The sequence below is a fragment of the Ochotona princeps genome, chromosome 5, assembly GCF_030435755.1.
Source record: "Ochotona princeps isolate mOchPri1 chromosome 5, mOchPri1.hap1, whole genome shotgun sequence".
In the NCBI taxonomy this organism is placed as follows: Eukaryota; Metazoa; Chordata; class Mammalia; order Lagomorpha; family Ochotonidae; genus Ochotona; species Ochotona princeps.
Window position 1 is genome coordinate 24,613,654 of NC_080836.1, and position 17,678 is coordinate 24,631,331.

Below are 17,678 nucleotides of genomic sequence, written 5' to 3' on the forward strand. Positions count from 1 at the left end.
CAGGAAAGAAGATCCTGTCTCTGCTTTTTGAGTAAATAAGTGTATGTTTAAAAACAAACAAAAACCAAACTATAGGTTCTGCTGTGAACTCACATGAACCAGAACTGGATGGTGAATCATAACGTACAAACTGGAGCTGTGAAAATATGACTTTTTTAGGCTGGAGATGTAAAAATCACACACTGGTATCTTCTGTCTATGGCTTTCAAAATTCAGCGTCTTAGAAGAAAAGCTTTCAATGTTGGGTCCCTGGTATTATTTGGTGTGTTAGATATTTGTATTAATGTTAACTCTTCAAGAATATTTGTGGAAAATTGAATGGGAATATAAGTTTATCTTGCTCCCCCCAAAGTTTTCAAAGTCCTGAGGTAATTTTATATTAATATACTCAAGCCATGAACTTTTGGAAGAACACTCTCTTCAAGACTATACCCATTTGTGGGTTCGGTTTGCTTCATAGGCTAATTTCAGATTCATCCATAATTCAACCAAACAAATTCAATTTAAAGTGATTTAATTTGTTAGATTTAAAATATAAATTTTCATTTAATTTAAGATATTGATACTGAAATGGTATCTAAAGGAATCCAGACCTTTCTGTATTTACAGTTTGCGGGCTGATGCTCCATGCAGTTACATTTACAAAACAATGTCTAAGTAGTAATTGGTGGAATCTGTTTTCAATAAACTAGAATTGATCAGAGTGGGAGAGAGCAGGAGGTGCTTTGGCTGATTGCAATGCACTGGTCAGACTTCTATCACTCTTCTATAATGTAATTTCTGTGACACGCACAGTGAGGCATGCAAAAGAAAATAAAAGAAGGGTTTCTGCTTCAAGATGAAAGGGAATTCCTTCATACAATGATGCAATGAACTTAATCTTCCCCAGGAGAGTTGTAAATATATATATATATATATATACACACATATATATATTTATATAGTTTTATATATATATAAAACTATTCACTAAAATAGATTTGTAAGAATATTTCAAATACATTACTAACTGTTCTTACTTTCAAAAACTACCCAACACAAGAACTTAAATACATAGAATTTCATTTAAATAAGTCAGTCAACAATTTTTATAAAGTATTTAACACTTCATTGTAGAAACATAGGCAAAATGACTATTATAACCAAACTGAAAAATACTGTTCAATTTAAAAAGTGTACTTAAACAAGAACCTGAAAAAGTTTATGGTATGCATAACATTATCCAAGCAAAATTGCACTAGTATTACATAAATCAATAGTTTATAAAGGCCTCAATATGGCAAAGTTTAGAAATAGGTAGTATGCATGCACATAGTACAACAAAAAGTCTTAGAAAACAGCAGGTTTTTTTAATGCTTGTACAAAGGGATAAAGAGCAACCACAAACATATTTCATCTGTAAGGTTAATACATTATGACAGCTAAAAGTCAGTCATGTCTATCAGAGGAACAAAAAGCCCTCCAAAGCTTGTGAATAAATCTTTTGTGCCTTTAAAGATATTTGTATAAAAATGTTATCTTTTTATAGAACTGAAATACATTTTATTGGTTTCAATCAATATTTGAAAACAAAATAAATGACCAAAAATGTCAGTGGATTTCTAATCACACACACGCACACACAAAGACCAAAGTACCGGGGTGGTTGGTGCAGCATTTATACTCTTCCTCTTTGATTATGGCCTGACTCCTCTTCTCTCTTAGTGGGTGCTTGAACACTACATGTTTGTTGTTAGTAAAAACAATGCATTGATCATTCTGTATCTTGAAAGTATTCATCAATTCTACACCAAAAGGATTCTTTGGTCTTTTCAGTTTGACCCAGCAAAGGGAATCTGTAGTTTCATAAACAATTTATGTGCTTTTCCATTATTTTTACTCTTTAATGTGGTAAGGGGTTGAGTTTATCTTCTAATTAACTTGTTCTAATTGGTTGTAACTGGGAAGAGACACAAAGACCTGAGTACACAGTACCCTGTTGTGCTCTAGGCTGACAATTTGCCTCAGAACTAAGAGAGAAGAAAAAGTATTATTCAATAGTAAGTGTGGTCTGTTCACTTCTGGTTACATTTTTGCTATGTTCTACCACCTAAATAGAACAATTGCATACAAGTATATATCATATAGTCTATAAAGCTTTGGAAAATGTAGCCAACTTTGTTCATGCAATTACTAGTTTTATATATTTTAAGTGTTTTTTTTTTTCCTTAAATTCTCATCTACCACTTGGCAACCTAAGGCTGACTTCAAAACAGGTAATGCTGAACTTGTGGGGGAAGTATTTGTGACAGAACCATTCTTTGTGGGCACAAAGAAGAGAGCTGACCATCCAATCATTCTAGAAGCAATTTAAACAGAACAATAAAATATTGTATTATAGCTCTCAGACCCTATCATGAAAAAAGTTTAGAGGTTCTCTTCGTTGACTAAGAAGAACCCAAAAAGTTCATATAAAATAGATTGCTCATATTCACACTACAAAGTAATATGTTGTGTTTGATTTTAACAAATCCAAAGGTGTATCATATCAGCAGCATTGTTGTAAATTGTACTGTAGTGCAGTTGTTTTTCATAAAAATACCATACAAATGGTCAATAGTCATCAGCTAAAAAAAAAAAAAAACTTATAATAAAACCCAAGAAACTCAGAAAATAATTAACCAGGAAAAAAGATAAAGAGGTAATGCTGATGCCAAAACAATTATAATACTGTTGGAACATACAAAAGTAATCCTTATATTTTATACATTTTTACAGCATATAAAAGTATCACGACTATGCCACCGTCTCTCTTATGCCAATTTCTATTTTCTTTGGAAGCAGTTCTTTCCTTTCATCCACACTTGCTAAGGAGTTTCGACAGTTTTGTCCATCCATATACAATTTCGCGTATACTGGATTGGAATAATTTGTTGGCTAAGGAGAAAAAAAACACATAATTTTGTGATCAGTTCACTAAAGTAATTATTTTCAAGCACATCTATATTTTCGTGTTAAGAACATTACTATTCAATGCAGTTTACTTGCTAAATAAATACTGCAATGCAATTTAAACCCTAAGTTTACAGTCTTTAGTTGATGTTAACGTGCTATTGGACATAGATGTTATTTTATGTCTTTTTAGTAAACTGTAAAACCTAAGGAGAGCTTTCACATGATATAAAAATCATAAGTAATCTATGTGAAAGCTATGCTCACTTGGCTCCATTGTAGAAGCACAATATTTTCCATCAATTTTTTCAATCCACCTCTTTCCCCAATTGTTGCTTTTGTAACTCTGTCAGTATCAGGTGGGACAAGTTTATAGAAAAACATCCAATTAATTGGTGCTTGGCATTTTCAATATGAAATTAAAACAAGTGAGTAAAGTAAAATCAGTAAAAAAAAATACAGTAGAATACATTTTACCTACTATTTTGGCTTCAAAGAACAAACATATTTATAACTGAAAATATTTTTTGGGCTCCTCCAATAATTGTGAACACAGACATCTAAAGTATTACATGTACAGTGATTTAAAGGAAAATTGGAGCACGGGATTGCTTTTTTTTAGTTAAAAATATACACGATGTTCTTTATTTAACAAATTATGTCTTAACCCAAAAACAATTGCCTAGTTTTTGTGTTGATCATTTTTTGCTTTGTTTTGATGTCACCAAATGCAGCCCATTAGGTCTTATTTACAAAAAGAAAACATTATAATCTTTGAGTCATGCAGCCACAAAGAGAAGACAGACATGACAGAAAATGAGAATGAAAGCAATTGCCGGGGCAGTGCTACAAGGCAGCAGATACTCCTAAGCTCTCCCACTTCTGTTTAAAATGAGCAGTGTAAGCTTAGACAACGCAGCTAAAAAACTGTTTCCTAAACAACAGTTACTTGATTTAAACCATTTATAATTTTAAATGACAGCACATACTAAAGTATACAAGTATTTTTATTTAACTGCAAACCCAATTTGTATACATCAAATAATCTTACTTGGATATGAATAAATCCAAATCTAAACTCAAGTTGTGCAGCTTAAGTTTGACTAGAGATTTTCGCTGACAGCAAATCCTCAGGTTCATTATTAAGGGACCACAGTATTTTTCAAATACAGTGGAAGAGGTATTTCTACTTAAGAGATTACAGCATGTTTTATTTGTAATCCTGCAAGAGCGGAGCACATAATATAAGCTCCCAACTCTAATACTGTTGTAAAATCTCTTGTGAATTAAAAACTTAATTAAGGACGAGCCTCCCTCCAAGTCTGCTAATCAGTCTTTGATTGTGAGGAGTTCTGAGATGGAATGGATATGGAATGATGAGCTTTCTTCTCTCACCCCAGCAGTTAGTGGTCCTTTCAAATCAGAGTTTAGGTAGATGGGCGGCGCTGTGTGTGGAAGCTTGAAAGCACTGGGCCCTCCCCCTCTATACCTGGCCTGTATATAAACAGAGAATTTCAGTTTCTGATCTAATATCATAGAATAATATTCACCAATATAAATCAAGTTAACTCAAATACAGAACATATGTTAGGAACTGTACCAGGGACTATGTCTTCACGTTAGCTTACCAACTTCAGAAGGAAATAGTGACATCACAATTTGTTTCCCAGGTAGACATTTCTCTTGTGTTCAGTTTCTTGGCAATGATGTGCTTCTGGAAACCACCTATGGATTTCTATGTTTCCTCCAAGGAAATACCATCCTTAACAACTAACTCTGGAAAAATGAACTAATCTTCCTCATTTATGGTTTTGCAACATTGAGAAGTTCTGCAAGTGGCCTATTCGAGACAGTCAAAGACCGGCTGGCGTCTAATGAGAGATCAATGCGACTCCTTATTGTTTTTTAGGGTGGCGGTAGGAATTTAATTTCAAGCTTAAAACATTAAATTATCTCTAATTTTTAAAATCTGATTTTAAACCTAAAATTTGTAAATAAAATGATTCATTAGTCGGTCTGTGAGGGTACTGAGGGTAGACACTTTTTAGGTTGAATGACCAAATTAAGTAACCTGAAACACTATTCAAAATACAGAATCTACTGAGGGTCTTCAAAAATTTCATGGGAATTATGCATTATGAAAATATATATGCATTTCAAAACTGTTTTATATCAAAATAAACTTGTATCTCAGTTTGGTTTTTCATGATATTTTGGTAGCACATATAGATCAATATTCCAAAATGCTTACAAGTATACAAAAATCATAAATATGAAATATTTCTGGATCTATATTTTATATAAAGGTTAATTGATAAGCAACGGGTTTGGTCCAAGGAGCAGCTTCAAAAGTATTTTTACATAAAATTAAGTCACTATTACCTTTTATATTTTCTCTCCCAAGAGTCTTACACAGAAAATATTCAAGAATCCAAGTAAGGATGGAGGTGAATTTAGAGATAAAATCCAGAAATTTGAATTCCCCTATTCTGAGTTCTTATTAGAAATCACTGCTGCCAGGCCCAAATGTGGGAAATTTTAAAAATGCAATACTGGGGCCTGGTGCTGTGGCCTAGCGGCTAAAGTCCTCTCCTGGAACACACCAGGATCCCGTATCGGTGCCGGTTCTAATCCTGGCAGCTCCACTTCCCATTCAGCTCCCTGCTTGTGGCCTGGGACAGCAGTCGAGGACAGCCCAAAGCCTTGGGACCCTGCACCCGAATGGGAGACCTGGAAAAAGTTCCTGGCTCCTGGTTTCAGATTGGCATAGCACCAGCCGTTGCAGCTCACTTGGGGAGTGAATCATTGGACGGAAGATCTTCCTCTCTGTCTCTCCTCCTCTCTGTATATCTGGCTTTGTAATAAAAAATAAATAAATCTTTAAAAAAATGCAGTACTGGATTATGACTCTTAAATACCAAAACCAGATTAGCTCTGTCACTAAAGTAAAAATGAGAGAGAAATGATGAGTCACCCTCATAGAAACAGGGTTTATGATGTGTTAGTATATGTCCTCATCAATTCCCATTACATTCCTGGGTACTGTATTGTTTCCAGTGGAAAAAAAGATCTGTTATTTAAGATGCATTTATCTATCATAGATAAATCATCAAATAACTGTGCAAACAGAACTTACAGTCTTGAATTTCAGGTAGTAACTATTAAAACTGATATAGTGATTTATTGCAGGGAAAACTTAAGATGTAGCAGTGAATGATGATAAAGAAAATTATCTCTAATTAGCAGAAGAAAAGCACTGAAATATTTTGTTACTGCAGAGTTAATCCAGATAGGAATGAGTGATTAGTTTGCAGAGACACAAATGTTTGACCATCAATTTGAGTCTTAGAAAATTCAATTTGGAATCATATCTGGACTCAATATATGAGACCATATATAGCTTCTTCAGCAATGGCTGTCTTCTTGAATGCAAAATTTCATTATTCACAATAAAAAGGTATTCATCAAAATTTCCCCCAATAAATCAGAATATAAGCAAATATTCAACACAGGAATAAATAATTGAAGGGAAAATATTTCATTATATCAAATATGAATTCATAATTCACAGAATAAATATTCTAAAAAATATTACACAAAATACTAGATATAGTGAAGCGAATACTTCAGAGTTTAATTTGCCTAATTTTGTAATTCATCTATTTCTCAAGTTTTCAGCTGGACCACATAGTAACAGGAGCCCTTATAGACCATGTGTATCAATGATATTTCAAATCAGTAAAGATATCATAGCAGACAGAAAAATATTTCTCAAAAGTCATATAATAACAAATCCATAATTGGCTCCTCAATGAAATGTTATCTAAAATACTAAAATTGAGCACAAAGTACTACAATTCTTATGGAAAAATTTTATCTGGCCAATAATTTTATAGCACACTACATATTTAGATGTACTAGCATCTCAACACATCTGAATAGGATAGTATTTCAATAAATTATACATACCCAAAACTGTATGAAAAAAAAAGTTCATGGACAAAAGGGATGAAAACTTTGAGTTCAGTTTGATACAAATTAGTTTGTTTCATTACACTTGGAAAATGCTTACTATAAAATTCTGCATCAAAATAACACAACTTTTTATTCCATTTCTTACGAAATTTGTGAGGAATGCTGTGTGTACTCTAAAACATGTTATAACACACATGCTTTGGTGGCCTACAGGCCATACTGTATTAGTTTCTACAGAAGCAGCAGAATCACTAAATGCATGCTGAAATTCTTCACTGTGACTTCAGAGACGAGGAGAGCCGACGGACATTCACCATTGTGTAAGAGATTTTTAGAGGGCATCCACGGGTCATTCTCCATAAACTTACAGATCATTACCTTTGTTGTGTCTATCATGAAGCCGCGATCTAAGAGACCTCCATCATTGTGATCATGATCTACTTCATACATGTTATAAGAGGGATTGCCAATTTCTACATTTATTCCTCCATTAATAATAGGTTGCCTTCTGATAGTTTTCGTCCTAGAATATATGGACATTAATACAACTATAAGTTGTGTGTGTAATCAAGGTATAAAAACACTCATAGATATTTTAGTTGAGACTGCAAAGTGTATAGATACACTGACATAAACCAATAAAATCTCTTAACTTTCAGAGTCATACTGTAGTTGTTTTTGGTTATTTTTTCCAGTTGTTTTGACTTAGTAAAAGTACACTAGAAATAAATTTCTTCTAAATTGCTAATACCACATTGGCAGAAACTTAATATTCACCTTTTAAAAATTTTATTTTCTTCCATCATCATGAAAAATAATCTCAAAGAAAATAAGAAATGTAATATAGATGACATTCAATTTCCAAAATGCATATTAGAATCCTGCTTTACATAATTCAAAAACTGTTTCACAAACTCACTCTTCCTAGTTAATAACCTCAGAGACTATCATATCTCCCTATTTCTCCATTTCCACATACATTGAAAGACTGAATAGTATCTGGTGGGATATAAAATAAACCAATGCACTATCTGTGAATGAAATGCATAATTTATGACATATACATAAACTCAGTAACACTATACTGACATTACCAATCATACAAGTTATTCATATAATAAGTTATTCTGTGGAGATTATTGCTGTTTCAGGAAGTACTACTGAAAATGTAAAATTTGACAGAAAATTTAAATAATATGGCCTCCTGATGTTTTGTTAGGACATATAAATGGAGCCATCCTGAAAACACTGGAAGAATTTTCCAAATAACCACTTTGAGAGTGGTTGGTTGGCCTACTGGTCCAGACACGTAAAGTCCATACTAGGCATGTCTGATTTTGATAGCCGTCTTTGGCTCCTTCTTCCAACATCCTGCTCACAGGATGAGAGGCAGCACAGTGGCCTGAGTGATCAGATTCTTGTCATTCACATGGGTGACTTAGAGTTCGGGCTCCTGGCAATGACCCCAGCCTATCCCCAAGCTGACTCGGTCATTTGAGAATGCAGCAGAAAACTGGGGTTTCTCTTTCTCTCTCTCTAATAAAATAAACAAGCACATAGTTTATAACTGAATAAAACGTTTCTTAAATTGGGCCCCGCGCAATAGCGTAGTGCTTAAGGTCCTTTCCTTGCACGCGCCAGAATCCCATATGGGCGCCGGTTCTTATGCTGGTGGTCCTCCCTCCCATCCAGCTCCCTGCTTGTGGCCTGGGAAAGCAGTCGAGGATGGCTCAAAGCCTTGGGACCCTGCACCCACGTGGGAGACCTAGAAGAGCTCCTGGCTCCTGGCTTCGGATTGGCTCAGCTCCAGCCGTTCCAGTCACTTGGGGAGTGAAATGTCAGAAGGAAGATCTTCCTCTCTGTCTCTCCTCCTCTCTGTATATCCGCCGTTCCAATAAAATAAATAGATCTTTAAAATAAAAGTTTCTTATGATAGGCAAAAAATAATCTGAAAAATAATATTTTACAGTTATAATTATTAAATCATATTTCAAACATCTCTGTGTCTGTAACTGTTTGATTCACTAATCATTAGTGAACAACATTGCATCTTACCTTCTTTTTCTTCTGCAAAGCACAAGCCCAATCACTAACGTGGTAATCAGTGTCACCAGGAGGACAAGAGGCACGATGATAGCAATGCTTCCTGGAAAAAAAAGATAAATGAGCCAATGAACAAATATCAAGATGAATATGATTGAGTACTCCAATGCATCAAATCTTATGATCCTTGATGTAACAAATGAAGCATTGTGGCAATGTCTATGTTCCTTTCTTCTAACTACATTAATGAAAAATCAGTCTCTTATTAAATGCTTCAAAAATATGGATTAACAATTTTAACCACTTGGTAAATTCAGTGAGTTCTAAATTATATTATCCCTTTGGTCTGTTTGCAAAAGTGAACTTCATATAAATGTGTAATTTATTAGCAATTAATGGAAGTAGGAAATCTGGCACCTCGGGTGGTAATTAACATTTGTTCACAAATTTTTAAATACCAAGGAACAGCTTGCTTTCTCCATAAACTATGACTTCTACTGATTGATCGTGACTTTATAAATATCCTTTATTTTTGCTGCTAAAGTTTGTGTAAAATCAGTATGCGTAAAATGCTTACCAATACCAATTTTAAGGTCTATAATATTTCTTTATACTCAATGTAATTATAAATTATTTAGAAAATGAGATTTTACTTTTTTACATATTTTCTGTCATTCTTCTAGAGAGAAACACTATTAGTTGTACATACTTGGAAACAAATTATTCCTTATTTCTATTTTACCTCCATCACAGAAGGCATTTTGCAACACTGTATGTTACAGCTCTCTTATTAAGAGTCCATTACTACTGAGATGTTTATGTAACCAAACAAGGTAATGGCATTCATGTTTAGTGTGGCCAATAAATAATGCTCAGAATAGCAGTTTTCAAAACAGTGTTTTTCTTTTTTTAAAGATTTATTTTTATTACAAAGTCAGATATGTACAGAGAAGGAGAAACAAAGAGGAAGAACTTCCATTTGATGATTCATTGTCCAAGTGACCGCAATAGTCAGAGCTGTGCCAATCTGAAACCAGGAGCCCAGTGACTTTTCTGAGTCTGCCACATGGGTGCAGGGTCCCAAGGCTTTGGGCCATCCTTGACTGCTTTCCCAGTCCAGAAGCAGGGAGCTGGATGGGAAGTGGGGCCACTGGAATTACAACTGGCAGCTATATGAGGTCTTTAGCTGCTAAGCTACCATGCTGGACCCTTTTTTTAAAAAGCGGTTTATATTGATGGAAATAACTGGAACACATTTTAAAATTTATAACAATATTTTTAAAAAGTACAATATACGGCAGTAAACATCAAAGCATAACACATAATAGTGAAACCCTGTTGCAGGTAATTTTGCAAGCAGTACATTATTGATGGATTACCATACACAGAGATTTTTAAAGTGCACAGCTGAAAGGGAGTACAGCAACTTGCTGACATATGAGAGAGCAAGCTTTTCAGTAACTGCAGTTCTAATCCCACTGCATAACACTTTTTCCATTGCCAGGAAGAATTTAACACCAAATGAGAGTGATGGGCCACTTCCATGGCGAGTGGCTAACAACCCTAGGTTCAGGATTCCTCTGTTCCTGCCCCAGTTCTTCTATGAGTAGCAACATTTCCTTGAGTAAAAAAATGCTTTGGCCTGTTTCAGTTTACTCAGAAACAGCACCTATTTTATCATGACTGTCTTTCTCATTCTAATGAAAGCAGTATTGTATCAAGCACATGGAGGGGGTCAAATACATTCTTTTTTTTTTTTTAAGATTTATTTTTTTTATTACAGAGTCAGATATACAGAGAGGAGGAGAGACAGAGAGGAAGATCTTCCATCTGATGATTCACTCCCCAAGTGAGCCGCAACGGGCCGGTACGTGCCAATCCGAAGCCGGGAGCCAGGAACTTTTTCCAGGTCTCCCATTCGGGTGCAGGGTCCCAATGCATTGGGCCGTCCTCAACTGCTTTCCCAGGCCACAAGCAGGGAGCTGGATGGGAAGTGGAGCTGCCGGGATTAGAACCGGTGCCCATATGGGATCCCGGGGCTTTCAAGGCGAGGACTTTAGCCGCTAGGCCACGCCGCCGGGCCCAAATACATTCTTAATCGTTAAAACCTAACATTCTGTATAGGGTTCTGTTCTTCACTTTTCACAAGGTATTGTAAGCATGTATTTTAAGCCCCTTGCGGTTACCAACTGTTTAACTCTTATTATGCAGCTAGTGCAGTTCTTGCTGTGTTATGAGAGTTACAGCTTTAATTCTCATTTAGGAAAAACTTAAGTTCTTACTTTAATCCCAGACATTCTACATATAGGATAAATGAGTTAAGTTTTATATTGCTTGGTACATATCAGACAATGAAACAGAAATGAATTCTAGTTAACATGATATCTCAGAGGAAGGAAGCATGCAACTAGATCTGGGCACAGGAACACTGATACTTGCAGAATATGTATTGTTCAGTGTTTTGACGAGAGTGAAAGACCTGGAAGATGAAAATCAAGGAAGAACAGTCAGGTTGGAGTGCAGAACATGCTGTAACTGATGGAGATGTGAGTGCAGAGTCAATAGCAGAGGTCACAATGTGAGGGACTGGGTGGGTCCTATAAATGGGTGGCGTTATTGTGTTCCATCAGAGTTCCAGCTTCAGGCAAAGAGACCCTGTCTTATTCCCAGACCTCTCTTGGGGATCCTGTAAAGTTCCTGACACTCCGCAGAGAGTGATGAACCTCTGTCAGGAAATCACAGCAAAGGCAAAGCTTTGTGTATTTTTCAGATCCATCTTCTTTATTTGCATATTTCAGCTATATCTCTTTGTTAGAGATTTTAGTTGAAAGATAATCAGGTATTTTTTTTCTGTGTTGAAGTATTTTGATTCTGGTTTTGGTGCAATAGCTCAGTGGCTAAGTATTTACCTTGCATGTGCCAGGATCCCAGTGGTCTGGGAAAGCAGTTTAGGATGACCCAAAGCCTTGGGAACCTACACCCACATGGGAGATTTGGAAGAAGCTGCTGGCTTCACATTATCTCAGCTCTGCTTGATGCGACCATTTGGGGGAGAGAATCAGTGGATGAAATATCTTTCTCTGTCTCTCCTTCCCTTTGTAAATCTGATCTGTCTTTCCAATAAAAATAAATTAAAATTATTTTGATTCTTAGGTAATTTTTTAGCTTCTAGGGAAAATCCAGGTACATGGCCTGGCATTGTAGCACAGTGGGTTAAGCTGCTATTTATGATGTCCATATGGACATCATTTAGTTGTCCTGGATGCTCTGCTATTCCAGCCTAACACTTATGTGCCTGTGGAAAGCAGTAGAATACTGCCCAAATACCTGGGGTCCTTCCCATCACATGAGCGAGCCAGTTGAAGCTTCTGGCTTTTGATTTCAGCCTGGCACAGTTCTGACCATTGCAACATTTGGGAAGTGAGACTGTGGATTAAATCTCTTTCTCTATCCCTTTCTGTAATTATGCTTCTCAAATACATACATACTTAAAAAAAATGAAGTATCAGAAAACATATTTATCAATTCTTAGAAATGATTAATAATGCTGTGTCTAAATTGGAAAGGTAGATTTCATGATAGGTTCAAAGTAATTTGGAAGATATAGAGACAGGTTTTTTCCACCATATCACCATCCAGTGATGATGGAATATTTGTCACATTTGGAATCAAAGATTTGAGAACTTATCTATCATATGCATCTGCATTGGAGCAACAGATGTGTAATTTGGGGGGCACCTGAAGGTCATTCACAAACCAGTAGATTTGACTCCCCCAAAATCAAAGTAATCCTCTTCTCTTAGGATAGAGAATTCTGACTACTACTTTACTCTTTCTAGAGCTGTAAGGCAAGTTTTTCTAAGGAGCAATGTCCAATGATAAATACCTCATAACAGTTATTACCTGGCCGACTTTGCTCAAGTCTCTGATAATTTGACATTTATGTAGCTAACAGCCCTTTCACAGTGTATTGATACTTCCATTAAATTTAATGGTTCTAAAACATTGATGGAAGGTAGAGCCTCAAAATCTCTTGAAAGGCTTGTGACCATTTGCAGCTACTTTTGCTCACTTTTTCTCTTTTACTTCTGCAACATGTAAATTGGAGGCATATTCTTATAAGGGAGTTTGCGCATTATGGAAATGGTCAGAAGGTCCATTCCTCCAGTAAAGGCCATCCTGCTAGAAACCAGTGCTCAAACACCATGAACCTTAAACAGAATTTGAGAAGACCATTGGTACTCTACTCTTTTTCCTTTATTTTCAGAAATTTCATGGATAATTAAAATTATTTTTAACTGTCTAAATGGCTAGGTGTCTTACATATATTTTTATTTAAAAATTGCCAGTAAGTAAAAGTTAAACTAACTTATCTTGGAAATGTCATATACAATTGGTGCATCTTACAGCATCGTAACTTCAAATAGATTTTCCATTTACAAATGCTTTTAGAAATTGCTACATTTTATAACTTGTTCACAAAATATCATTCAAAATTCAAATGTGCCCTAGATCCTAAGTGAGAGTCAAGGAATTACATTTTCTCTTTCTGTTCCTTGGCTTCTGTAAATCATACTAGCCACAGCATATTAGTCTCATCTCTTAATTTTTTTGGTCCATAGCTTCCCTAAGGCTATCTCTCTTCTATGACATAAGGGAAACATATCCATTCAGTGTTGAAACCAAAGGGCTATGTAGCCAACTGTTGCTGACCTCATCCCTACAAATTCAGATGTTAGTGTCCAGATTATTTATCCTAGACATATGAGACAATTTCAGAAATTTGGAGAAAGTGAAATGTAAACACAATTGTATTTTGGTGTGAAAAATCTCAACATCCAACCGTTGATGTCTCCCATTATCCATGAATTTTTGATCACACTTACCTGCTGTTTCTCAAAAAAGTTCATACTGACTTACCTGATTTCATTTTCAAACGTTAGAAGCTAAAGATACGAAAACTCTTCTGAGGGGAAGGAGAAAGCTCATGTGGACGAATGAACACTGGGAATATGTGGCATACAGAAACTGTACATTTAAGACTCTGGTAGTGTTGGTTCTTTGTCACTCAAGAACAGTGTGCTTTCTGGTTTATGTTTATGAAATGTTTCTTACCGAGTAGTAAAGGACTAGGAAAAGAAATGCTAAGTTTTAAGTAATGTATTTTGGTATACTGGGTTAAGCCTCTGTGCAATGTTGGAATTCCTAAGGGTACCAATTCTAGTGGCTGTCTTCAGTTTCTACTCTAGTCCCCTACTAATGTGCTTTGCGAAAGCCCGAGGAAAAAGGCCTTAGTCCACGGGGACCTGCTCCCCCATTGGAGACCCTGATGAATCTCCTGACTCCAAGCTTCAGTCTGGGCATTATGTCAACTTAGGGAGTAAACCAGGGTATGGGAGATTTCTGCCTATACGTCTTTTTCCTCACAGATTTTCTATAACTTTACCGCTCAAACAAAAAAATAAACAAAAGAAATCTTTAAAAAAAAAACATAGAAATGTATTTACCACTCAATAAACACTACAAATCTTTCAAATGTTCTCCATTGATTGTAAAGTTAAAAATACTAATGGTAATTGGAACTTTAGTTTATTGTCTTACTTTGAAAATCTTTGTGACATCATTTAAATTGATTAGAGAATATAACACAGAGGTAATATAACATAGATAGTTCTGCAGTTATGGCTGCACAAAAGAGACTTACTTGCATGAAAAAGAAATACTGAACTGTACTTTACATTAAAACATGCACATTAAAGACAAAGAAACAATAAGTTAACTTGATACTTGTAAGAATTAAGTGTTAAGTTACTTCTCCTTGAGGGTAACTGATCAATTCTGAATCTTTCTTCCACAACGCACTGACAAGCACTACAAGGCAGTACACTCTGCTCTAATTAAAGGATGGCATTATTTTTCTTCCTGGAGCATCTGCACAGCAGTTGTGCTGTTTGAAGGCTTCATAGCTGATGGACACTTCATAAAAAGCTCATGATAAGTTTGCAGTTATGTGTGTTTTTTTTTTAAAACAGCTTATTTCCAAGTGGTTAATATTTTTATAGCAACAATTATTAGTTCAGATTATAAGGAGTTTCTATATACTGCTGACTCCATTTTCCCTACTATTTTCTCATTTAGTATGTCTGTCATAATTAGGGGATCACATCTAAATTCCACTATTTTTTAAATCAGAGCTCCCTTTATCCCTTCAACTGGTAACTTGCCAGGCTTGAGATGAACTCTCCCTGCTTCCAAAAGCAAATAAATGCTAGCCTCTGTCTCCAGATTAGAGCTCAGGGCACAATTTTTCAAAAGCTCTTGATCCTGCTACAGTAGATCTCATATGAAAAGCAGGGTCAAAGATTTCCTAAGACTCATCTCCATTAATAATGATACAACAAGAAGAAGAAAATAAAGTTTCTATACTTAGAGGAGACCATCCGTACTTAGGAGACCACTCAACATGCTCATCTTGGGAACTTACGTGTGCTGATATGGTCAGACTTGCTGCTCTTTGGGGCTGGCCTCTCGCACTGGGTGCCTGACCAGTTGGTGGAACACCTAGAACAGCCAAGCAACAACAGAAAAGATCAGTGAACAGCCACATCCACAAGGCTGCTAAAGCATTAACATCAACCCAATGAAATGATAAGGGAACCATCATCCAAAATTCACAAATAGGTGTAGAGATTTCTGCTAATGTCTTGTGTATTAGCAGTATGCTGAGTGTAACTTCAAGTGGACCTCACTTAACAAAAAAACTTCGAGATCTTACATTTATACTTTTTTTGGTTTATTGTAGTTTAAACTTAAAAGTGAAGCCCTAATTAAGAATTAGAAATCAACTTGAGGTATTAAAAATTACTCATAAAACATGAATTTGTATTGAAACAAGTCCTTTTGCAATAAATTCCCATGATTTTTTTTTGTTCTACATCCCAAGTGAAATTAGACGCCAAACAGCAAGTCGTCGTTAATCTCACAGCTCAAGCTATAGATTGTACTTTCCTCATTATATAAAGGGAAGTACAGTGCTTTCTTGCTTAAAATCGTATGTCTGTATGCGTGATTTAAAAACAAAAAACATGCCAAGTTTGTTATAAGAGTTGCTTTCCCAATATAGGTACCATGACATTAATATGAGAAGTTCACAGGGCATAGAAATAATATATTTGCAAAAAACAATATTCTTTGAACACAAATAACAAATACATAATTAGCTGGTTGCATCAGAATGAAAGTTGGGACAGTTGTAATGTGAACAGTGTCTCTTATTGGCTAACACTGGATGCCTCTATGCATCTGTCAGAGGAAATTCATAGAGAAACAATTTAATCAACTTCTGTTATTACTTAAAATGGCTGTCAAATAGCAGCACATGAAGAATAGTTGTGCACAATAAAAGAACAGCTTCCACAACCATTCCAAATGGATCTCTCTAGGCACTGTAGGCCAAACGAAATAACTGCAATTTCAAGCTCACTGCCAATTCTGTCAGAGCCAATTCAGACAGCTGAAGCTGTTTTCTGAACAAGGTCTGTGATGCCATGAGCATCATGTGTGATACTCATGAAGCTGGTCCTGGTAGCTGCTTTTGTGTCATAAAATACAACTTCTCATACAATCATCAATACAGATAAGCTCACATTGTGAGCACATTCATTTAAAAAGAAATATATCAACTTTAGTATAACTTAACAATCATGTTACTATTAAAAATGATAAATTATAAAACTATGACTATGGAACATGACTTAGATGAAAATTAATATCATTTATGTTATGACTCAAGTAAGCACTCATGCATTAAACTAGATTTTTGATCAGTTAACATAAAACCTCTGATTTTCTATGTTTCATATTATAAATTCTGCAAGTAAATTATTTATACATAAATACATTTTAATTCAATCTCTGACTATTACTGAAGAGAGAGAGTGAAATGAACACATCATGCAACTATAATAAAGTGAATACACAAGGATATAATTGACTTTTTAAAATAAATTCTTTTCTTCCTAAATTGTTGGTTTTTTTTCTTTTGCAAATGAATGATCTGATAGTTATAACACTTTCAACACCTCACAGAGAGAACACCAATAATCCAAAGAAAGATGTTTAGGAACATTTTGGGAACTTGTTTTCAGAATGAATTTTGATGACTTCAAATTTATTTTTGTTTTTGTCTGCCAAATCTTACGGTCCAATGAAAACATAATATTTGTATAATTGATGTGTGAAGGTGACATGTATTTGGTTACATTGAATTATTGATAAAATTTCAAAATGTACTCTTTAGGTTACCTTGTTCAAAACAAACTAAATCAAGATTCATCTTAAATAAGTGCAATGATCAGAGAGAGGTTTTTATTGTTACATTTGAGAAAAAAAAAGCCTTTGGTCTCATTGTTATACAGAAATGCTTTGAAAACTGAAAGTTGTTATGCTCAGGAAATGGGCTGACATCCTAATTGATCAGATTATATATTAAACATTATATGTGTTACATGCTTAAGCTACAGAAAACATGCTTTTAAAATTCCAGATGATAAAGCAAGATTTCTAAACAAAAAGGAGAGGCAGCATGTAGTAATGTATTAAAGTAGGACAAGTGGTATTTGTCAACTCTGTGGTATGCTTTTCTAGTTTATCTATGGTTTGAAACCTAGTTTCTGAAACATACTGATGCCACATTCTCATAAGTATAACCCTTTTCTCTTTTAAAGTTT

At 35.1% G+C, this 17,678-nt stretch overlaps 1 protein-coding gene across 1 annotated transcript in view; it reads right to left on the reverse strand.

The window, feature by feature from the left end:
• Positions 1-2,384: 2,384 nt before the first annotated feature.
• Positions 2,385-17,678, reverse strand: part of LRP1B (LDL receptor related protein 1B) — a 1,366,825-nt gene continuing 1,351,531 nt past the window's right edge. The window contains exons 89-93 of the mRNA XM_058664204.1: positions 15,434-15,510; positions 8,962-9,052; positions 7,285-7,429; positions 4,327-4,425; positions 2,385-2,916 (exon numbers count right to left, since the gene is read on the reverse strand). Of these exons, the coding sequence (XP_058520187.1) occupies positions 2,776-2,916; positions 4,327-4,425; positions 7,285-7,429; positions 8,962-9,052; positions 15,434-15,510 (553 nt within the window). The 3' untranslated portion in view covers positions 2,385-2,775. The remainder of the gene's footprint in view (positions 2,917-4,326; positions 4,426-7,284; positions 7,430-8,961; positions 9,053-15,433; positions 15,511-17,678) is intronic.